The 23,303-nt window shown below is 41.5% G+C and overlaps 2 protein-coding genes across 8 annotated transcripts in view; both read left to right on the forward strand.

Moving 5' to 3' along the window:
- Positions 1–23,303, forward strand: part of LOC138110987 (semaphorin-3D-like) — a 44,709-nt gene that overhangs the window by 11,211 nt on the left and 10,195 nt on the right. For 3 of the 7 annotated variants that reach the window (XM_069016124.1, XM_069016125.1, XM_069016126.1), the window contains exons 3-5: positions 8,674–8,834; positions 17,276–17,338; positions 18,985–19,104. In XM_069016124.1, the coding sequence (XP_068872225.1) occupies positions 8,674–8,834; positions 17,276–17,338; positions 18,985–19,104 (344 nt within the window). The other 4 variants (XR_011151198.1, XR_011151197.1, XR_011151199.1 and 1 more) reach the window with 4 other exon arrangements.
- On the forward strand, positions 1,794–4,329 carry LOC138112074 (inositol 1,4,5-trisphosphate receptor-interacting protein-like 1). The gene has a single exon (XM_069018761.1). The coding sequence runs from the start codon at positions 2,024–2,026 to the stop codon at positions 3,770–3,772; it is 1,749 nt and encodes a 582-aa protein (XP_068874862.1). The 5' UTR covers positions 1,794–2,023; the 3' UTR covers positions 3,773–4,329.

Here is a 23,303-nt window from a genome sequence, read left to right on the forward strand (position 1 = left end):
CAAAAACAGCTTCCCTAGAAGAATGCAGGGGGAAGAGACATGATAAGTGGCATCAGCTTGGAAGAGGGATCAAAACTCTTTCTTTGATTACTTTTACTAATGACATCTGTTTAAGCAAATCCAATTCAGAGCAGTTTCAGAAATCCCAAACTTGTTCTCTTTCTGAGGACTATTTGGAGGGCACGATCTGCCTGACGTCAGTGTCTGTCTAGCAGTGGACATCTGTGGTCACTATGCAGGTGCTCGATTCACATCCTGTTTCTTTTTCCTCCCTCCCCATTTCTGCAGTTCCATTTCTAGGTGAGTTCCCCAAAGAAGAGCTGAGGAATATAGGGGATGACTCTTCCGTACTCACAGTCCTTTGGAGATAAATACACAGAGATAGCAGAAAGAGTCAGAATTTCCTTTATTTAACCAGCGCAACATCAAACAAGTCAGAGAGATTGGTTAACTCTGTTTAAGGCAGACAATTTTGAAGATGGTGGGAGTGACAGATGTACATCTTTGCTACAAATTTGAAAAAGGAGACATTCTACTTTCTGAACAAAATCCTGGCTATCCCAGAATTTTGCACTGTGTTGAACCATAGAGTTTTAAGAGCTGAGAGGTTGCTGAAGACACCAAAATTTTGTAATTAACTTACTGGGCCTCTTAAAGGAGGGTGTTAGATCTTCCTGTGCATCATTCAAGCAACCTGGATTTCTTTCAGAAAGATTTCTCACTAAATCTGTAACAAAACATTAGCTTATATGACATACTGCCCCAAAAGTAATCAATATAAATATTATTAATAAAAAATGTCCCCCTCCAAGATTAAATAAAGCTTGCACCCGTATACCAAGAGCATCCATGGATCATGTCACCCATATTTATATTTGACAAGGGTTTGTGTGGGAGGGCGCTTGTGCCTGCTTTGTACAGGGAAGCTCTGGGGTTCCCAGGTTCACGACTGATGGGTCTGCACTTTGTGTCTCTTGAGGCTTTGGGTGCCCAGGGCCATGATGAGTTCCCGGGCTGGGGATGGTGGGTGGGGCTGGCCTGTGATGCGCTCTGGGGCCTGTGACAGCACAGGGGCCGTGTCACAATGGGGGCAGCTATTAAAGGCCCCATGGGTTGCCGCTGCCCCAGTAGAGCCTGGGCAAGCGGTGAGTGCACACAGGCGGTGGGGAGGCAGGGCTGGGGGAGGGCTGGGGCAGAAGCGCCGGCACCAGGGGCGTGTGTTCTGTCCCTGCATCCAGGGCCCAGCCCCTGGTGGGAGTGCCTTGTTCAGGCTCGGTGCTTGCTGGGGCAGCGGTGCAGGCCTTGCCTCCTGCCAGCTGCCGGGGGCCCTCTCCTTCCTGCTGCCACGTCCCTGTGGCTCCTGCCCCCCACTGGCTGCCTCCATGCTGGCCCTACTGAACCCCTTCTGTGTGTCCTCTTGCAGACCATGGCTTTGTTGTCATTGCTCTTCGTGCTCGTGCAAAGCCTGATCCAGTACCCCCAGCCAGCTGGGGATGGGCTGGATGAGGCCACGCACCGGCGAATGCAGGAGCGTGAGGAGCTGCTTGACCGCGAGATGGCTCGGCTGCTGCAGGAGCTGGAGCAAGGGCCCCTGGAGCAGCAGGACGAGGGCTGGGGAGCCCTGCTCTTTGGTGCCCTGCAGCAGTGGCCATTCTGGGCTCTTGCTGGACTCCTGCTCCTCTTGGGCCTGTGGTTTAGCTGCAGGAGGAGTCCTGAAGCCAGCGAAACCAACAGCAGTGGCAAGGACCAGAGCTCCTGCAAGATCTTGGGAGAGGAGAAGGAAAAAGAAAAGGAAGAAGACAGTTTGGATTCCAAGGGAGATGGAGAAACCATAGATGTGACTGTGGAGGCAGATGACAGCGGCAGCGGAAATGAAGGAGAAGGCAGTCCTGTGGCTGCAAACGAAGGAGACGATGATGATGCCAATGAACGAGATGAAGATGTGAAGTTGAAGAAAGACAGTGATGTTAAAAGTGATGATGGCCATGATGCAAAGAAAGATGAAGGCTGGAGTGATGGGAATATGCCAGGAGACAATACTGCCGAAGGAAATGAAGAAGAACCTGGCAATGTTACTGGAGGTGTGGAAGACCTAGATGAAGTAAATGAAGGAGAAAACAAGGATGTGAAGGTGGAGCCAGACAAGGATGCTGGAAGGGAAGACGGAGATGGAAATGAAGAAAAAACCGATGATGCGTATATGAAGGCAGGCAACAGTGATGATGTAAATAAAGGAGTATACGAGGTAGATGGAAAGGAAGAAAAAGCAGATGTGAAGGTGCAGGGAAGCAGTGATGCCAGTGAACAACAAAGCAGTGATTGGATTGGGCAGGAAGACAACAGTGATGGTGGGAAGGCAATAGACCACAGTGGGTTTGCTGCAACTGAAGAAAAAACCACTCACCTTGGAAATGAAGAGACCAGTGCTGCAAACAGAGATGAGAAGCAGGGTGATGCAAATGCGAATGGAGAGAAGAATGAAGATGCAAAAGAAGGAGAACAAGGTAATGTGGCTGCCAGTGAAAAAGAAGGCAGTGCTGGCAAGGGCAAAGGCAGCCGTGGTGGAATTGAAGAGGAAGAAGACGCCCGTGACGCTGGGAATAAGCGAGGGATCCTTTTAGTGGATCGCATACAGTGTCCCGTCGAGGACGTGGAGAAAGGTCGCTCAGTGGCAGCTGAGCTGATGGAGAGCTTCACGCGTGTCTTTATTGACAGCGTGAGCAATAGTTTCTACCCGGTGCCTCAAGAAGCCATCGGGGTGGGCAGTGCCTTTGAGGGTTGGAGTCCCCGTGAGCAGGATGGGGTGTACTGCGTGCTGGTCCCACTGAATCCCCCACCGGGACACGCCTTCCACCTGGAGCTGAACAGTGCAGGGCAGATGGCAGCAAGGACCTTCTGCGTCCGTGTGGAGCTGGTGTGCACGTGCGAGAGGGAGCAGCTGGGCGAGAAGCTGTTGTGCTTCCTGCACCACTCGCAGGAGGAGCTGCGGCGGAAGCAGAAGCCCAGCCTCCTAGAGACACTCTGCACCGGCTCCTACCTGGACGTGGAGAAAACCTCCCACTGGTTCTACCAGCTGGTGAGATGCTCGTGGCTGCATTTGCCTCAGTCGTACTCATGGCACTTGGTGTTTCAGCCCTGCAGCCGGTCCTGCCAATTCCGGCTGAGCAAAGGCAAGAAGAGCCTGGTGGTGAAGATGTTGTTTGGGGTGCGCCACGGGGACTCCGACATCTTTGCGGTCAGCCAGCCCACAGAGGCCCAGACAGGCAGCTCCAGCATCTTTGTGAGCAGCCATCCCGCCGAGGCCGACTCCATCGCAAGCACAGCGTGGCCTGAGACATACGCTGTGGCAGAGGCAAAATTCTTCCAGCACGTCGCCAGGCAGGTGCCGTGTGAGAGCTTGCACCTGAAATGCCTGCAGCTCTTCACCTGCATCCTGAGGGGCACAGGTTTTTCCAGCTCGACCTGGAAGACTGTGGTCATGCACGTGCTGACCACCGTACCGCTGTCCCAGTGGCGCAGGAGGGAATTTGCACGGCGGCTGTGGGACATCATGGCATACCTGCGCCGCTGCCTGCAGTTGAAACGCCTGGAGCACTTTGTCCTAGGCAACCAGAGGCTTCCTGCAGAGATCAGCTTGCCGCCGGCAATGCGAGCGGTCGAGCCGCTCAACCTCTTTGAGCACCTGGCCCAAGATCCGGCCGCCCACGCAGAGGCGATGCGAGCTTACGGTCAGCTGCGATTTCGCCTCTGGATGCTGCTCTCCGGCCACTGAGAGGAATTCCCTGCACAGAGCTGTGCTGGGGGGGCTCACACCCGATGGCAGCCACGTGAGCACTGCATAATTCTTCCTTTTTTCACTGGCAATCCTGAAGCTGCTTTCCTGCTCCCGTGGATGGAAGATGCTGCGGCACACGGATTCACTGTGCAGACACACATCTCTGCATTGCCCTGCCCTTCACCTTCCAGTTTACCACGGTGCTGTTGTGATGTTCCTACGTCTACGAGGCAGAAACTGGCTCCACCTGCACATCCTTACAGAAGACTACGGACTGAGAGAGGTTGCTTGGCACACCTCAAAGACATGAAACTGGCCTGTTAGGGACTTGATGTAGTTGTTCAGTGACCTGTAGCTCACTTTACCATAGGAGAATAGGTAGTCCAAATTTTTATAATAGGAATTCTTTATTAGCATTGCTTCCAGAGGTCCTTTATTATTATCAGTGTACAACTATTTTGCAAAGTTGGTCTTAGTTTAGGAAATTGAGCTACCCTACTATAGTAGATTGTCTCCTTTTCAGTAATATCTGGATAGCTATGTTTGGAAAATTAATAAAAGGAAAGAAGTGTCTCAAATTGCCTGAAACGTGACATTCTTTATATTTAAGCCTCTGTATCTTGGAGAACGTCGTTCCTATATACCTGCCTGAAATAATGCCATTTTGCAAACAGAGATGTTGGATATGTTGCGTGTGCTCTCTCTTGAGCAAACCCATAGAGATGCTTGAAGGTTGATGTGAAAATGCCCTGAAATGCCTGAAATTCTACAGCAGAGTACTCCTGAATTTTTTAGGAATCTTTGGAAAAGTGTTCTTTTCACAGTCACTTTTATAACTGTAATACCCTCCTGGGGAACAATTCCGTCCTGAAAGATGAACAGAGAAGTCCCTAACTGCAAAACATGTGGTTTAGTACACAGCTCTTTTTTGGGCTTCTCATAACCAAGGTTTTAACACAAAACTGTGAACACAGAAAGTCATGTTTTCTCTATTCCCAGTTGTCTGTATCCTTTTGGAGAGGCCCTGCTGTTCTATGAATATTACGTTTTTCACCAGGCCTAATAGTATTGTATATCAATGAGAGCCACTTCACATGCACGGCTTTGTCCATGGTGACATGCAGCTAAACAAAATGTAATTTACTTCTTGCACTACATTGTAGAGATTGGTAGTAGTCCGGAAGTATTTATTCTCTTTGCCTTCATACCAATACATCTGGGGTCAACTGGTCAACTTTAAACTCAGCATACCTTAGGAATTGGATAAATTGCTGCAGTCATGCGAGAAATACTTTTCTTTATCCCAGAAATTTGCTTGAGTTTCTACAATGCCCATGTAAACCTTCACGTGTATTCTCCAACATGAGAAAGGACTTGCTCCTCCGTAAAGGCAAGTGATGCAACCTTTGTTCTTTCCTGTATATGAAAGTTATACAGCCTTTAGTTTCAGAGTCCTTCAAAGTTGTCTGTAACTGTTTTGAAAGTGGCTGAGATGTTCCCTTTCTGCTAATTTAGGCATGGCTTGTCACTAAAAAAAATCTGTACCTAGTCACAAAGGGCATTCTGATTCTGAACCAAGTGGTTCTACATTGCTGCATTGTGACAGCATGCTGGAGTTGAGGAATGGCAACATGGTCACCACACATGTGACTTGATGCTAACAAGTGTAAATATGTTTTATAAATGCAAATACATATGATCAGAACAGAATGAGATTTTTACTTTTGAAGTCTCTTTGCTGTGGCTCTGCTGCTGGAGATTTTATAAGTAAGCAATGATCATGCTGTTTTGAGCCAAGTCCACCGAGATACTGTGTGAAATGAATAAAACCCAGTCACTATTCCAGCTTCTATCAGTCAGCAGTGAAATATTAAGCCAGAAGGGGAGTTAGCTGGATACTTAGTTAATCACCGGGCTGGAAAAAAGTATTTAATTTTGAGGAAAACAGCAAATAGAGACCATAAACTGAGTGCTGAACACGTACTCGTGAAAGACCATCCCTGTAACTTTGTTACTGTACCTTGTGAGAATGCTGGTTCTGTGTTAGCCAGGCTACAGAGATGCAGTGATTCAAATCAACAGCTTGCTCTAAGCTTGAGAATCATTGGGAAATGTGCTTTTCACAGTAAATTTTTCCAGTGCAATATCCTTGGTGATAGTAAATATGTCTCGCTGTGAAGGGAAATTTCAATGCGTAAGATTAAAATGCGTTGTTTTATAGACTGAGAACAATTATTAATCTAGCTGAAATTTAATCAACCCTCTGTTAATATTTGCTGGTAAAGTTTTATTAGGTCATATTACAGTTATAATCTTATCAGTGGCCATGCTCAGAGTCTTATTTCCAAGCTGTTTTCAATAGTAGGTACCAAACCTGATTCTTCACCACTTTGCAGCTTGTGTTGTCATTTGCACCAGTAAGAAAGGAGTGTGCAGTGTTGTCATTTCAATCTGGAATATTCTACAGATGTTTTCCTTACGATGCAGTGAAATAAATGATTGTACAAGGCATCAGGCAGGGTTCATTCCCACTTGGGCATTTCAGTCATGAGGCAGCATTTTCCCTCACTGTTGTAGCTGTTCTAGGTGTTTTTTTTTTTACTGAGAAATTCTAGAACTGTTAAACAACAGATGACAAATGTCCATTTGGGATGGTCTCTTCAGAGATCATTCCTTTCAAATAAGGAAACTGGAAGTAGACAGCAGTCTCAGTCATCGTCCTTCATGTATGTGGAGAAGAATCAAATCCACATATTTTTGCAATTGACACTCTTGCAGAGGCCCATGCTTTGCATGGCTTTAAGTGCTGAAAGTGCTTTAGAGCATTTGCACAAGCATGTAATTTATCCTTAGATCAAATTCCTGTGGCTGCAGATGAGAAGGAATTTTTCCTCATATTCTGTATGCTAGTTACTTGTGTTCTGCAGGTGAGGACTGAGGTTTTTATAGTACCATGTTAACCATAAGCTGCTTCCAAAGTGGTCTTGCTGGCAATTAATAAACATCTTTTAAAGTGTTACTAGTTTAGAAAACAAATCCTGACATCTTTGCCTTCATGAAAGATATGTGGGAAAGGACAGTGCTGGTGTATAGTAATGTAATGCTCAGCATCAGATAAAATTTTTCAGTGTGAAGCAAGATTTTTTCCCAAAGTACTGCCAAATAAATCTCACCTAGGGGAATAGGAGCTGCAATGCATGACAATTTGTTTTCAGATTGTACCATAACAACATCCTGCACTGAGCCAGACAAAAGTACACAAACTTAAGTAGAAGTGACTGAGCCAAAAAATAATTGTCATAATTATATACCAGGTAGTCAGATTAATAATGATAAAATATTTTTCTCCCATGGTTCTGTTCATTAGCCAGGACTAGAACTTAATCTTTTCTTGCCTGTCACTTGGTTTGTGTAAGACCTTGGAGAAAAATGTTTGGGTGGGGTTTTTTTCCCTTTATTTAATTCAGGACTTTTTCTCCAAAACACTGGCCCAAATTTTCATCATGATCAGGATATGCCAATAACTTGTGCAGTAAGTCTGGGTTTTCTAGCAGGAATGCTACATTGTCCATCCAGTGCCAGGAAGGTGGAAATACCCTTAATTTTATCTTCCCGTTAAATACAGGATTTGCCTTTCTGTCTGAAGATTTCCAAATAGTTTAGCTTGGAGAGTTGGCTTGTGGAAGAACTGATTCACATGTTTATTTTCTTTTCCCCAAAGTAATGACTACCCAACAAGACTTAAATATTCTTGTGCTCTTTTCTATATGTTGTTTGTGTCCTCGTCCAGAATTACGTCCACAGAGTATTCATTAGGCAAAATGCTACAGAATTTTTATTTTACAGCTTTTTTAGCTTTTTTGCAACAGTATAGGTTCTTTCATTAGTTTCATAGAGCATTTTTTTTTTTTTCTTAATTACCTACAGTCCTACATGCAGTTCTGGGGCACCCAGTTCAAGAAAGACATGGACCTTGGAAGGAAGAGCCCTGAAAATGATCAGAGGGCTGTAACACCTTCCGTATGAAGACAGGCTGAGAAGTTTGGGGTTGTTCAGCCTGGAGAAAAGAAAGCTCTGAGGAGACCTTATTGCAACTTTTCAATATATAAAAGGGGCTTGTGAAAAAGATGTAAAAAAGGAAAAAAGGACTTTTTAACCAAAGCCTTTAGGGACAGGACAAGGGGCAATAGTTTTGAACTAAAAGAGAGTGGATAGAAACTGGATAGAAGAAAGACATTTTTTATGATGAGAATGGTGAGAAACTGGTACAGGTTGCCCAGAGAAGTTGCAGATGCCCCATCCCTGGAAGCGTTCAAGGCTGTGTTAGGTGGGACTTTGAGCGAGCTGATCCAGTGAAAGATGTTCCTCCTCATAGTGAGGGAGTTGAACTGGATGATCTTCAAATGTTCCTACCCACTGTTTCCTGCTCCTAATTATTCTTGGCTGGCATTGACCTTCTTCGCTGCTTTATATCTGGAGCACCAAATACGGTGAGGTATTGATCCTTGATCATGTGTATCCATGAGTATGGTGATATAAACAGAATTCGTTTTCTTGGGATGAAGGAAAGATATAGCACACATCTTGCAAAGATATGTCTTTCTTGGTTTCTAATTTCTGTTGAATTTCTCATTCCTTTATGCCATACAGATAATTTGTTAAGAAAATTTTATATAGAAAAATATTTTGTGCAAGTAAATATTGCCCAATTTGGAAGTAAGAAAAACCCCAGAGAACCCGAAGTTAACAGGAATTGTATTATAACTCTGGAAAGACATGCTCCAAGACTGCACTCATTTCCCTGGTACACTCCATGCTGGTTGCATGTATTTATAAAAGACACTGATGAGTCATATATAAACATTTTGATTATAAAGATTTTCTTCGTTTTCCCACAGACTTGCTGCTTTCAAACAGCTGCATCCCATTCCTGGGCTCAACAGAGGGGCTTGATTTTCGAACCTTGCTGCCGGATGAGGAGAGGGGCCGGCTACTAGTCGGGGCAAAGGACCACATCTTCCTGCTCAACTTGGTCGATGTAAACAAAAATGTAAAAAAGGTCAGTGCCTTTTCCACGGAGTTTATCTCCTAAGTTAAATTCTTTTTGTTTGGTTGGTTTTGTGTTTTTCTTTCTTTCTTTCTTCTCTGGGTAACTGCAGATTCGTTGTGCAATGAAATTTACCAAGATTTGATCATCTCACCTGCCGTAGTTATACAGATTATCTTTAATCAATTGAGTTTCTTGTGCTGATTGATGTCCTTTGTGACTGATGACCTGCAAGAGATCAGCTGTGTGGAAGAGCCCTGCAGTGCATGAAAATAGCATCAAAATATCAGCAGACAGGAAAAATGCAGCTCAGAGTGTTCACTTCTCAATTCCTCTGGTCATGGTTACCCTCCTCATTTCAAAGCATTTGGAAGGAAATAACTGAAGACAGCTCTTTCATTGCTTCCTGGCATCCCTGGGATTACTTTACTCTAATACTGAACAGAGCAGAGGCAATTTGGATGGTTTAAATCATAGTAAAATAAAAGTGGCAATTTTAACATTTTGGTTAATATCTAGAATGACTAGTTTTAGGAAAAGCTTCCACTGGGATCTGCTGTAGTCCCTTGCCTGTGCCCGGTGACAGTGTGTTAACTTGAGATAATAAGATGACAATTTAGCCTTCGATATTTCTAGCAGACATGGTGAACTGGAGCTTTTGTAAGCACAGTTGACTGCTATGAGTGGAAACCAGATGCTTGCAACAGGAACACATGAAAACTGGTTTCCTGCTTGTCCCAGATAGGAAGAAAATCTGAATTCTCAGCTGTGTTTGGTATTTTCTTTAGGCACCAGAGGGTGGTTTTAAATTACTACGTACTGCTGCCAGCTCTGAAGAGGTAACTGACCCTGAATTAATGTGATTGCAGGCAGGAGCTGAACAGGTGGAACAAGAGACTATTTTGCCCTCACGTTTGAGAGCAACGCTTGCTGTCATTGTATAGAAGAGATACAGTACCAGTCTGAATATCTTGTTCCTTATCTGGACTTCAGCAATGCTGCACATGGCAGTTTCTGTAAAACTCAGATTCTGGGTATTTCAGGAAATTTCTTCCTGGCATGCTTTATCAAGCACTTACCTTGCTTCTGTCATCTCAGTAATTGATTCAAAATCCACTACCCCTCCCAGGATATTGCATTAATAACAGCACTATTCACAACTGCAAATTTTCAGACCACAAATTGATTTTTGGTGTAGGCTTTCTGTAGAAGACAAATTTTGTTTGTGTGAAAAGCAGACTTCTGTTTCTGTGGGCTTCTGCTTGCCTCCTGAGAGATGCTGAGTGCTGTCACCTCCCATTATGTTCAGTGGGGCTTTCTGAGCCCAGACCTTTCTGGAGGTGGCAGCACTCTGTGTGAGCCACCCCTCAGTCCAAGCTGGTGACATTTTCCCTTTGGCCAAACCAGCGCTGTTCATTACGGACCTTGTGCTTTCCAAGAAGAGCAGAACACAGATGGAGCCAGGAGCACTAATGTGCAGTCAGACAGTGCCATTTGGTATAAATGTGGTAGAGAAAAGACTCACTTTGTATTGGAAAGAAAATTTGGATTTCCTAAGATGAATAGAGAATGCATGCTTACGTATCTGTGGTAACCAGAAAGGAGGGAATAAAATTCCTAACCACTTGCGTATCTGGACTAAATATGTGTGCAGGTTCAAATACTTCTTTTAGTAGTAAAATAATAGTTTAACTATTCAGATAATATTTAACTTTTCACAAAAAAGCACTGAGGCAAAATATATTTAAATGGGTAGAACTGACTGAGAAGCCTTGCAGAACGTCCTGGTGTGCTGATTTCCCAGGTCTCCATGGGCATTCAACAACTTTATAAATGTATCTTCTTGCTTAAATGCCCAGGTAACACAAGGCAATGTCACATGAGTGTTTCTCTTTAATTGCACTGTGCTTGGCTGGTTGAATCTTGCAGTGGAGGGAAGGGATGAGATGAAGGAAGTTGCGTGAGGAGCTGTGTATAAAATCTCAGCCCCTGAGGAGGAAGCTAAAGGATACTCTACAGTAGCAGTGAAGTGTCAGAAAGTAGCACTTGCCGGTGCTGTGTTTAGACTGAGCGTGGTCTGGGTTGGCACTGGGCCAGGCGGCTCACTTCCAGGCCTTCCCAGTGTGGGGAAACCACACATGTTGGGACTACAAGGGTCTGAAGTGTGTCCTTTGTACTCCTCTGGAGTACGAGTCATCTGGAAAAAATGATCTGCTTACATACAGCTACTAAAACGAGTAGAAATTGATTAGAATATTAAGTTTCTGCCGATAAATGATGTGTTCATTAATGACTTTGTGGAAGGAGTGTTAAAAGCACGCTGATGGGGCGAGAGAGGTATAACAGCTTTGAGACTGCAGTGCAAGATTGTGCATAGTTTGGGGTTTCCGTTCTTTAAAACAAAGCTGAACATGAACTTCTTACTTTGATAAAGCTCTCAATTTCAGATATTTGTTTTGTTAGGAGCTATTGATACCTCCAAAAGCTAAGTCAGGATCCCCAACAATTTATTCTCATGTGTAGATATAATTACTTGGCAAGATTATATTTTAGAGTCTAATGCTCTATATTAAGACATTTCTGGCAAAGAAGGATCCAAAGCATTGTATCCTGCTCCCTTCTCTAATGTATACATATATATAATTTAATAACTTCCTTTTTAAAACCTATTAATTTACCTAAATTAGTTAATTTGACTTCCATATATTAAGTTATAGCTTTATTTCCTGGTGTATTTTTCCTGATGAAATAAATCAGTAGTTCTGCTGGAGTCAGAATTTCTTAAATCATTGTAGTTTTTATGAAATGTATTGTGTAATAGGTTGAAAATTTCCTTAGCTGGCAGCTTGAAAAAAAATCTGTCTGGTTTCCAGTGCTTGTAAACCTCATTATAAAACAACAGCAAGTACCACAGTGTAATGAGCAAGTCCTCCAGAATGACAGATGAATGCAGAAAGCGAAAGTGATTATAGTCAATAAATATATAAAATATAGCAATGGATAATCTTCTTTCTGTAACAGGGATGTATTTTCTCTGAAGTTTTCCTGTACAGAAGCCATTAGCTCCTGTTGCAGGAATGGCATTATGAAGTGTCCCTGACAAATTCTGCAAGCTATTTGCAAACTGGAAAAATTGTGATTTCTTCCTGTGAGTAAAATAAAGATGGTCAGCAAAGGAAAGTAGTTCTACTGAAGGCCTCTGTGCCATTACCACCAGAAGTGCAGTGTAAAACGGAGAGATGCTTAATAGCATGAGAGGCTGGAAAGCTGGCAAAGAAATTCTATAGGAGCACCAACCTCTGAGATCCTGCTGGAAACATGACGTCAGTACATCGAAGTTTCTTGTGAGTTTGCAAAAGCCTTTTCTATTTTACTCCTTGCGCTAAATAAATACGAAATACAAAATGTTGTCAGCTGGGTAAACAGTGGGTAAATAGCTGCAAAGCAATGGTGCCCCTTTCTGTGGCTGTGCTAACAGTGCCCGCGGGGTTACACGTCAGCGCGATCATCACGGTGTGATCTGCAGCGCGACCCGCCCAGCTCCGCAGGAATAGGAATGCTGTCAAGGCCTGACAAGCTTTTGAAAAGCTGCCAACGTGCAGGAGCTGTGGGTGCTAGAAGACACAGCCCCATGTGGGCCAAATAGATAAACATGTCAGATCCCCAACAGCAGCTTTGGAACAAGTTGTTTTCATCTGTCCCAGCGTGCACTGGCTCAGGGTCCCAAATCATCATCTGTTGTAAGCGGCCCTTTGGGATACTTCATGCAACTTCTTTAGGAATGTTGTTGCTGTGGAACAGATCCTTGTTACGCCGATGTTTCAGATTTGATTTTTGTTCAAATCTACAATCTATTATTTATATTTATTTATTAGCAGTTTATACCCATTTCCTCTGGCTGTTGATAATTCTGGTCTTCAGAGCCCTTTGATTATTCCTGCATAATTTAACTTCTTTTGTTTTAGTGATGCTTCCCAACCTTGTGTCATCTGCAGGGGTTGTTGGAGAGTTCTGGGTTTTTACCAAAGCTACTGAAGGGTGCATGAAATAGGATGAGCTCTGACACTGTTTCTTGGGGAACTGCACGAGTAACTTTGTACCTCAAGTTCTTTACTTATCAGACCATTTTTTTTTCTTGTACTAATGCCTGTTTTTGGCAGCTGAGCTAATCAGTTTCCATGTGACAATGTAGTGAATACTTAAATGGAGCCCTGATGAAGAGCAGCTCTACCACCTTAATGTAATTCAGCTAGGTTATTTAAGAAAAGTACAATATTAGAGTGGGATAGTGGCTGTTTACCAAGTTCTGTTGTCTTCTCTGCCACACTCCGTTTTCATTGGAAACTTGTATTATTTCTTCCCTAACTAAAAACTTGTTCTGAAACCTTAAAAACAGATGAAAAAAGACCCAGTGGGCTTCTAAATTGTTTAGATAGCTTGTGATCTTCCTCTTTTGTATTGTGACAATAGATAGCATTTTCCACTCATTTTGTAAAGTTCTGCACCATCCTAGATTTAGTAGCCTAATTAGAAGTGATTCTTGAAAAAGCTGTACTTTCACACATTTTTTTGTAATCAGATTTCACTGTTTTATCTTTGAGCACCCCTTCTCCTGAAGATTTATAATCTTAAGTGTTAGGCTAGGAACAAAATCTGATAGAGAAAGATGCATACATGAAAATGAGTAAAATACCAGTATTATTAATTCATGACAGATGGCAGCTGAAATTTGGCTCTTAGTGGTGGATCCAGATATTATTTTTATATATACATACATACATACATACATATATATATATATATATATATATATATAGCATTCACATACCAATTTATTTATATATAAATAATGTATTAAAAAAAATTACTTCCTTTTTCATTCCTTTCTTATAGTAAAATGCATATTTGGAGGAAGGGAAAATGTTACTTTTAGAAATTCACTGCTCCTGATCTGAAAAAGACCTCTGTGGTTTTAAATGTTTTGTTTTAATCAGAAATCAATTTCCAGCTACCCTTTAAAGTGATACCTTATCTGTCCTACACTTATGTACTGCTTAATTTTGTACTCCTGGGAGGTTTTCTTTCTCTCTGATAGAAAAGAGTTTATTAACTTCCATTTATTAGGAGAATTTAATTTCTTTCCCATTCCTAAATTTAAGAAAATATTTGAAGAATGATTTAAAATTAATGGTGAGGTTGTTTTTTTTCTTTTAATTGGGCAATAGAAGATAAAATCTAGAAATCATGACAGTAGCTGACCTTTGGAATTTTGATATGGTTATTTTAAAAGGAAAATAAACCGAAGATTAAGAAAAGAAAAGAATCCTGTTTAAGTATACAGTTCACATATTCCAACTAGTTGCATTCTTGCCTTAAATTCAGTAACTCCACTTAGCTATTCTAAGATTTCTCCAGACATTTCAGATACATACAACTATAAAGTATATTAAGTATATAATTTGTACTGATTGTAACACAAAATTATTGTAACTTTACAAGTCAATGTTGTTGTCACCTTTAATATATAAGGCCTGGCTATCTGGGGGTTTTTTTCCATTCCTTGAGGTTTTTACTTATTGAGAAATTTGGGAATAAAGGAGAATTTGTTAATAAGATGTTACCATTGTGAATAAAGCATATAAATAGAAAAAAAAAAAAAAAAAAAAAAAAGACCAACTTCAAAGCTTCAAACCATTTACAAGCTAAATGATTTTAAATCTGAAAGAAACTACAGGAGCCTCCAGTCTTACTTTTTTGGCATATTGTGAAACTAAGTAACACATTGGAATAAAATATAACGGTACAATTTAATTTCACCCCCTACAGAAAAGTCAGTACACATGTATAATGTTGCTTGTGCCAGTGTTTGAGGGAACCAGGCTTGTGGCACTGTTACACAGCATGTCCTGTAATAAAAAATGAAGTTCATGCTTTTTTGCTCAGCACATCAGCTCATTATTTTATGCAATTTTTATGATGCAACTCATCAAATGATGCAATTTTCTTGATCTATTACGATTTAGAACTGACAGTTTCTGGGAATCTCTCATTTCTCATATGGTAAGCTAATAAATATCACTTTTACTCCCCCATATATAATTGCAAATTGATTTTCAAGTTAGATCACTTAGCTTCACTTTTCATTGTCTAATGTGGCCTTATATAATGCTAAATACTGAGGCTGTTGAGTAACTAGAGAGTAAAACAATTGATTTTTTAAATAATAATTGTCTGTGGTCAATTATCATAGAAGGGGGGATGTGTGTATTTCAGCCTTGTAGGACAAACACTGATTCCCATGAACGAATCTGTAGAAGATTTGAGGGTAACTCAAGTCCATTAACACTTCTGAAGCCTTGAAGCAGATGTCTCTGTTTTTAACTCCTCCAGTTCTTCTGTGTAGTTGGCAAGGACAGGTGGGCATTTTCAAAAGCCTACAAAGGGACATCTTGTCTACCTCATTGGATAACTAAACTTTGGCCAAAAATCTCCCAAACCCCTTGAAGACCTCGAGGCTTTCCTGTAAGTGATTCAGGGATCTTGGGCATAAAGTTTATGTACAAGAAAACTGAGGATCAGATCTCAGACAAATCTCCGTGGCCAAATGTATTTGGAGATCCATGATCTTACGTTCCTCTATCTGTTCCTTTTCATCAGCTTTTCTTCACGGGTCGCTTTTCATCAGCTTTTCTTCTTAAACTTCTCTGTGTTGCAGTGGAGACCAGACTGGACCTACCTTCAGCCCTTCATGATGTTTCCAGTACTTTCCTCTGTGCTTCCTGGCACTGTGCTCTGTGCCATCCACACATCCCTGGGATGGCTGATTGCATTTCCATACCTGGGTGCTTTGACCAGATCTTTCCGAGAAAATGCTCTGGGAAAGCAAATTTGTGCTCCAGTGCTGCAATGCTGTTACACTGTCTTATCTCTGACTCCATGTAAATATTGTTGCAGAGGGTTAAGGTTTAAGTAACTTAAACGACATTGTCTCTGCTAAGAGGTTTTTTATCAGGAAGGTAACGGAGTTCACTTGAGAGGAAATTAATTTCCTTGCAGAAATCCAATACATCCATTTTCACTGGGAAGGAAAGAGAAAGAAGTAAAATCCAGACTGTTTCCAGATTGAGAGAAACAGTGACTGTAGGTTTTGGAAAGTGATAAAGGTACTTGAGGGAGGCCACTTGCTTTTTGCTTTCCTTACCTGTGTGGGACTGAGCCTGGGTATGTCAAGCCACTTCCAGTAAGGTGCCAACAGCTGGGTGAAGGGGAATATGACAGCAGTCAACTCCTCTTGCATGCCACTGAGTTGTGCGTCCTTCCTTGATGTTGTTTTTATTTCTAGTGCATACTATAATAATTCTTCATTCCTATACATTTGCTATTTAAGATTTTGTAAAGCATGACTGGAGACTACTATAAAGCATTTGTGACTACTAATGACCTGCTGACTGGTGCCTGGGACTTCAGGCAATTTACTAATCAATATTTGCTTAAAAAGTAGTGTGATTTGTGGTGTTTTTATTACTAGTCATGAGAAATAACAATTGCTTTTTCTTGTCAAAATTAGAAGTACAAAATATCCATATTTAACACAGTGATTCGAGAAGAATCTGTATTTAGCTTCTATTTTAAATTTAATAGAATCAGATGTACTCAATCATATCCAGTTTTGACTGCTTAATTGAAATCAGTGAGGCAGAACCTGCACTGTTGTTCACTGACATTTCTTCACCATCACAATTTGGATTACAGTAACTGATAGTATGTTGTCATCTGGATTTATCTACATCAAAACCTATTTTGTAGAATTCTGCAGGGCAGATTAAAAAAGAAAGAGAAACAGTATCAATATATACTGGCAATTATCTAAGGTCCACAGTTCTTCTCTAAACTTCTGTGTCATTTTCTCAGTAAACTCAGTTAATGTTGATGTTTTTAAACCATGCACTGTTGATTCCTGCCAAATGTACTTTTTGTTCTACAAATTTCCCTCCAGCTGTCCTTAGTTTTTTGAACCTAATTATTTTCATTTGAAAATTGGCAGAAAGAGCTAAGTGGTTTTTTTATAACAGTTCTGCCAAGTCCACTGGACCAAATTCTTACAAATGTAATTTGCCTGGCTTTGCAATCAGTTTAGTTTCCAGATGATTTGGCTCATCATAACTTTGAGAGAAACACATAATGGTGACAAGGTGCCCCGGCCAGATTAACTGAATGCTTTTTAAAAGTACATGTAGCCAATGAAGAAATAAACAAGAATCAGGGGGGTTGATTTAAAGCCTCTTAACTTTTTGTAATGGGATCTTGTACTTGAAGTCATGTTCATTTCAATTTACATGCAAGGTCCTTCAACATGCATAAATCTGTTTTAACTGTTTATTCCTGGAATAATCTACAGTCACAGGACAGTGTATAATCTTCATCATCTTTGTCTTGTTTTAACTCTATTACAGATTTACTGGCCTGCAGCAAAAGAAAAGGTAGAATTATGCAAATTAGCTGGGAAAGATGCCCATGTAAGTATGATGTATGTTTTTTATTATGGCTGAGGATTATGCATATCTATGTATTTTTTATTAAATGCAAAAAATGCTTTAGTAAGCTCTTGTTACACTTCTTCTGAACTAATGTCCTAAGTGTTTTTTCTTAATTGAAAAACAAAGTTACATTTCTGTTGGTTTTTAAATATTAATACTTAAAAAAATTCAATCTTGCAGGCATCAATCATGATATGTTGTTCTTTTGTGTAATAAATGCAGCTGAGAGATGAATGGCGTTTCCTCAAAAATGTATACCAGGCAGTATTTCCCTGGAATCCTCTTTTCTCACATTAAAATGCTTCTTTTTTTCTTGGGTGTATCCTGAATTTAACTTCATTATAATTCATTAAAGAAACAGTAGTAGAGCAGTGTACAAATCAACTTAATTTGCAGACAGCTGCAGTTGGGGTTTAAAAAAAAATCTCAGACTCAATGGCTTTTGCCAGAAACCACAAATCTTCTTTAGGAAGTATATTTAAGGTACATACGTGTACACAATACAACTTTTATATGTTTTGTGCAGCACAGATTACGTCATGTGTCTAGAGCCCACTCTAAATGTAAACATTTCCTGGCTGTAAAATAAAATTTCTTCCTTTTCTCTCCAAAAAAAATCTCCAGCATGTCGGTTACCAAGGTATCTTCCAGCTCAAAATGCTCTCAGCTCTCTGCCTGAAGAGTTTAGCTTTTTATTCTAACTTGTTACTACCCTTACCTTTACAGCAGTCAGAACCTAAACAATGCTGAGCATTGGAAATATTCTGATACTGGTGCATGTGGAAGATTTGTGCTGGTCTATTTCTACACTAAGAGAAAAAGGAGAAGGTCCTGAGAGGGAAATAGTTGTTTCGGACTCTCACTTAGATGCAGGGTGATGGCTTGAACATATGAACAAATCCTGTGTGTTCCCTCTGAAGTATCTGTTATGTGTTTTTGTGTTCATTTCGTTCTGGGCAAGGCTAAATCAAGGCTTTTCCCCCAGCCCCATGTATCATCCTTGCAAGCATGCCTGTGCTACTTACCAACAACAACAACATGGAGCAAGCCCAGCTAGAGCCAGGATGTCCCACTGGACTCAGAAATGACCAAATAAAAGTCACCAGTAAGATGTGGTTGGTGCAGAGACAAAGCATGCCCTTGGAAGTGTGTTGAAGCCTTTCAGCCCACCGCAGTCGCTTTAATCATGTGATCTTTGGTATTAAAGCATGTGCAGTACCCTGAGCTGGGAGCAAAGGCAGGAAGACTGGTAGCCAGACAAACCCAGTGGCTCTGCGACCTCTGCCCAATTGTTGACGGGTGGTGTTTGCTACAACACTGGCTGAACAGATTCCCTCCAAACCGTGGTGTGAGCAGACAGTTTCTCGTGGCTGTAAGCATACAGCAGAATTAGGTTTGCAAGTCTGATTGATGAACTGCCTGGTAGATAGCCACTGTCAAGTTATAGTCCTAACAGGTTTGAACTACTTGTAAACAGTTTCTGCTACAGTAGTTCTGAGTTTAAATACACCAATGCTATGGCTGTAACTTATATAAGCTTATATGGCTGTAACTTATATTCTATGTATAATGTGAAAGAGAAGAATAAACATGAAAAGTAACCTTTATCTTTCTTTTCCCAACAGACAGAGTGTGCCAATTTTATCCGAGTTCTTCAGCCGTACAACTGGACCCATGTTTATGTCTGTGGCACAGGAGCGTTTCACCCTCTCTGTGGATACATTGAGCTTGGAACTCACAAAGAGGTAATTTAACTTTCTCACTAGTCTGACATGTCAAGGAATAGCCCTCATCTTGTGTAGCATTCATCATAGATTGGAAAATACTATGTGAGTGTGTAAAAAATGACCTGACAGCAGCTTGCATAAATAACAGGGTAAGTGGTGGATTCTGTGGGTCAGACGGGAACTCTTGTTCTCACATTTGCTATGTGCATATCGCTTTTGAACAAAGCACTTTTCCTCAGGCTTAATACACAAAGTTCTTCAGAATGACACTTCCATGTGATTAACTAAGTGAAGAGAACATCTGACCCAGATGTCTTCCTTTCTAGTAAGTCATTTCTGCACATACTTTCCTTGCGCACACACATTCAGAGTTCAAGATGAAACTTGTGGTTCTGTCTTTAATGTACATATACCGCAGAGGGTTTCCTGTGCCTTGTGCGTGAGAGTAATAAACACTTTGAAAAGGTTCTCTAAGCCTGAGTCCAGAGACAGCATCTCAGGACTTTGCAGTGTGTTGCAGTCTGGTCACCAAGCAGGTCTTGGATGTCCTCCATCACTAGTGGCATATTCCTGAGCTGAAGTTAGCAGCTGACTGGTCTTCATTTACTGGTGACAAAGAAATCACTATCCTAAGTGGTAAATGTTTGAGACCTAACCCCCACAACAGAAGAATTTTAGTGTTGTGTCAAGCAGCCACTTAGTACACAAGTCTCTTTTTAACTCCTATATGTATCACACCTTGGCTGTATTTATCCCACTGATACTGTTCTCAGACAGTGTTGAGATGTGTGTGACCTGTCCCTCTGCTTGCCTGTGGTGCAGGCTTCCTATGCTGCTATAGAAATAGCTTTCTCTTTTCTTCAGGGCTTGGTGAAATTCTATAGGAATATAGGAAATGAGGTTTAAAGTTAATAAATGCAATAACCTGAAACAGAATAATAGAATTATAGAATGGTTTGGGTTGAAAGGGCCCTTAAAAATTATCTCGTTTCAACCTCCCTACCATGGACAGGGATGCCTTCCACTAGACCAGGTTACTCAAAGCCCCATCTAGCCTGGCCTTGAACACTTCCAGGGATGGGGCATCCACAGCTTCTTTGGGCAATCTGTGCCGGGGCCTCACCACCTTCAAAGGAAACAATTTTCTTCCTGCTATCTTATCTAAACCTACCATATTTCATTAAAAGCCAGTCCCCCTTGTTCTATCACTGACACATGGAATCGAGGGAAGGTCCTCATGGAAAAAAAAGTGATTAAGCTTGCCCAGACTGAGACCCATAATTATGTACCCCCCAATCTGTGTGTTGGATGACCAACCCAGAGGGGCTGCCTATGCAACAGAAAACTGAAGCTATGAGAGATCTACTTGGTGGTGTTCTTTCCCTAATAAACCATTAATGCTCCTGGTATTGTCTGGTATATCCTGTATAATTTGGCTTACAATGAAATAATTTGTTGGCTTCTTTGCTTTGCTACTTTAGATATTCCGGTTGAAGCAACTGAAATTTTAGATCCCTTGTATCATGCTGGTTTCTTAGCTGAATGATCAAATACACAGCTGAATGGAACAGAACAGCTCTCAGCAAGAGTGTAAGTAAGGCTCTGGTTTACCTCTGGCTCATTAGCAAGATTCCTTATTCACTCTACCATTGCCCTACTTCATTTCAACTACTTCATTTGTGAAGGTTGTTTTCACCAGACCTTATGAAATTATGGATTTGGTCTGACTGTTCAGTCCGGCAGCCAGTCTAGACAAGGGGTCTGTCTCAGTTAGACAGGACCAATTACCTTAGAAAGGAAATGGAAGAAGAATCCTGGCATCGTGTTTCCTAATCCCCTCACTGTCTCCCAGTCCTGCCTCTCCCACATTCCTCCTGCTTGCTCAGCTGCAGTGGTAGGTTGGGCAGTGTTCAGCACTGCTTCTGCCTCTTCTGACAGAGAAGCTCTTCTACAGCCTCCTACTGAGTTATCAGCCTTGAATGGCATCAGGCATATTTTCCCTTTCCTTCTTGGAGCCCCAAACACCCTTCAGCCACCATCCTTCCACCACCTCTCCATATAAATGTGACAAGGCTGGAGGGTGCTGAGGATAGGCCCAGTGATGTGAATTTGACAGGCAGTTGAAAATGTCTCCTTGTAGGAACTGAAGCCAGGAGTCCTACAGGATAAGTCAAAGCACTTTTAGTGCAGATCCATTCTCTTAGTATTTTTTCATTCTTCCGTCCCTCCCCTTTTTAATTTGGTTTTTTTTTTTCAATTTAAATCTCTGGGTTATAAGAACAGATAATGAATGTCTGGTAATTAGCAACCTCTCCAGGAAGCTGTGGGATGCTTGGGAGAGCCAGGCCCTGAGATAGCCTCACGGAGGCTGTGAAACCAGGCAGTGCTCTGCTGACCTTTGAAAGCTGCTCGTGGATCTGCACAGTGCTCTCCTGGCCAGTGCCAGAGCTGTGAAAACAGAGAGGAAAACAGTGTGGATCAGGTGACTCAAAACCACAGCAGACACTGCTTTTGAAGCAGCACAAATGCCCAACAGAATCACACAATTAAAGGGGATTAAAGTCCTTGTCTTGTTATTGCTCGAGTCGCTGCCAAAACTTCTCTTGGCTGGTGAAGAAGAGGCTTGGCCCGGTTGGTGCTGTTAGCCACAGCTCTCCAAGGGATGCTCTTTTCTTTGAAAGCTTTGCCCGAAGTGAAAGCAGGAGGTTAATTCTGTGTGAATGCTTGGTAGTGTCCATTAGTTTGTCGGGGTGAAGCCTGAAATACTTGATGTTGATCTGTAACTCCCTTGGTCCCCTGAGTATTGCTGGGCTTGCAGACAGCCTCTTCGCATGTGATAAGGCAAGGGTTCCCTGAGCAGCTCAGGGTTGCACATCCTAGAACTAAGGACAATTGGACACCAGCGTAGCATTGTAAGAAAAAAAAAAAAAAATCAGTTTAGTTCTGTCCTTGCTCTGCTCACTGTAGGAGCCTGAGAAATTGGTTTGCTGGATATTCCACAGGTTTGGGAAGGTAACGAGTTTTTTGCTGGTTGAATTCTGCTTTGTATGAGCTAGGACGGCTGGAGGAAATTGAATTTATGTTCACGGATTGGAATTGATTTTTCTTTTCTCTTAAGGAGCTTAATTATTCAATATCCTGGGCTTTTGTCTTCTGAGCCTAGAGAGTTTAGGAGGCACCTCAATAACATAGAAAGGTTTGGTCATTTATAATCTGATGTCCATTAAGGATGAATTGAATTAATGTGTTGTGAAGTCTAATCCTATGTGGCCATCTTTGGACATACTTGCTTGTCATTTGTACTCTCCAGGCGTCTTGCAAGTCAGAGGTATGGAAACAAATAATTAAAATCACTTCACATATTTTTAATCGTTTAAACCATGGAGGTGTTTTGATTTTTTTTTTAAACTAGCTTCTAAAGTTTTTTCTCTACAATAGACATTAAATCCACATTGAATGGGTTTTTGAGTACTAGAGGGATTTTAAGTATCACAGTAGATAGGAAAGCATGGTGAATGAAAATATGTTAAAAGCCATTCTCTAGGCAATCTCCCTTCTCTTAATGGCAGGACAATTCTGAAGATCAAGTCTCTATACCTGCAGAGAGTTCACTTTACTCCTCTGAGCTATCAATTTGCCTTCAGCAGGACTCACAGTGGATTTCAGCTTAAGTGTGCTTTCAGGAAACCACTGAAAGGGGCAAGTAAAAGAGCCCTTGTTGGCAATTCTGAACTATAAGAAAGCTTCAAATGGATGCTTACAGGAATCGACTTGTTGATTACCCACTGAAAACATAGGGAATAATTTTTAAATAATTTATTTTCTTTATCTTCCTCTATGCCCTTGTTCTGTGGCCCAGGAATTAATCACACGGTATTTGGAAACGACAAGGAAAAATCTATTCTGATATCTCTTGTATCGTTAGCCTTGTTAAAAATAATAAGAGAGAGCATATGCTCTTTCATTTTAAAAGAGTCTGAACTGTGTCTGCTGTGAACATTATTCAGCAGTCCCTGGAGAAATTTCTGAGTCAGCCAGAATCCCTTCAGGGTCTCCTGTTGCAACACAGTCTATCAGCACTTTCCCAAATAGAAGCCAATGCCTTTTAAGTACAATCCAGCTTTTCACTGGAGTAGAAATGAACAATGCATCTCCTTTTTTTTGAAAATAATTGTATTTTTTTAAGATTTGTGTTTCCCTATAGAGTGACCAGGATA

Source organism: Aphelocoma coerulescens, chromosome 5, assembly GCF_041296385.1.
Source record: "Aphelocoma coerulescens isolate FSJ_1873_10779 chromosome 5, UR_Acoe_1.0, whole genome shotgun sequence".
NCBI lineage: Eukaryota > Metazoa > Chordata > Aves > Passeriformes > Corvidae > Aphelocoma > Aphelocoma coerulescens.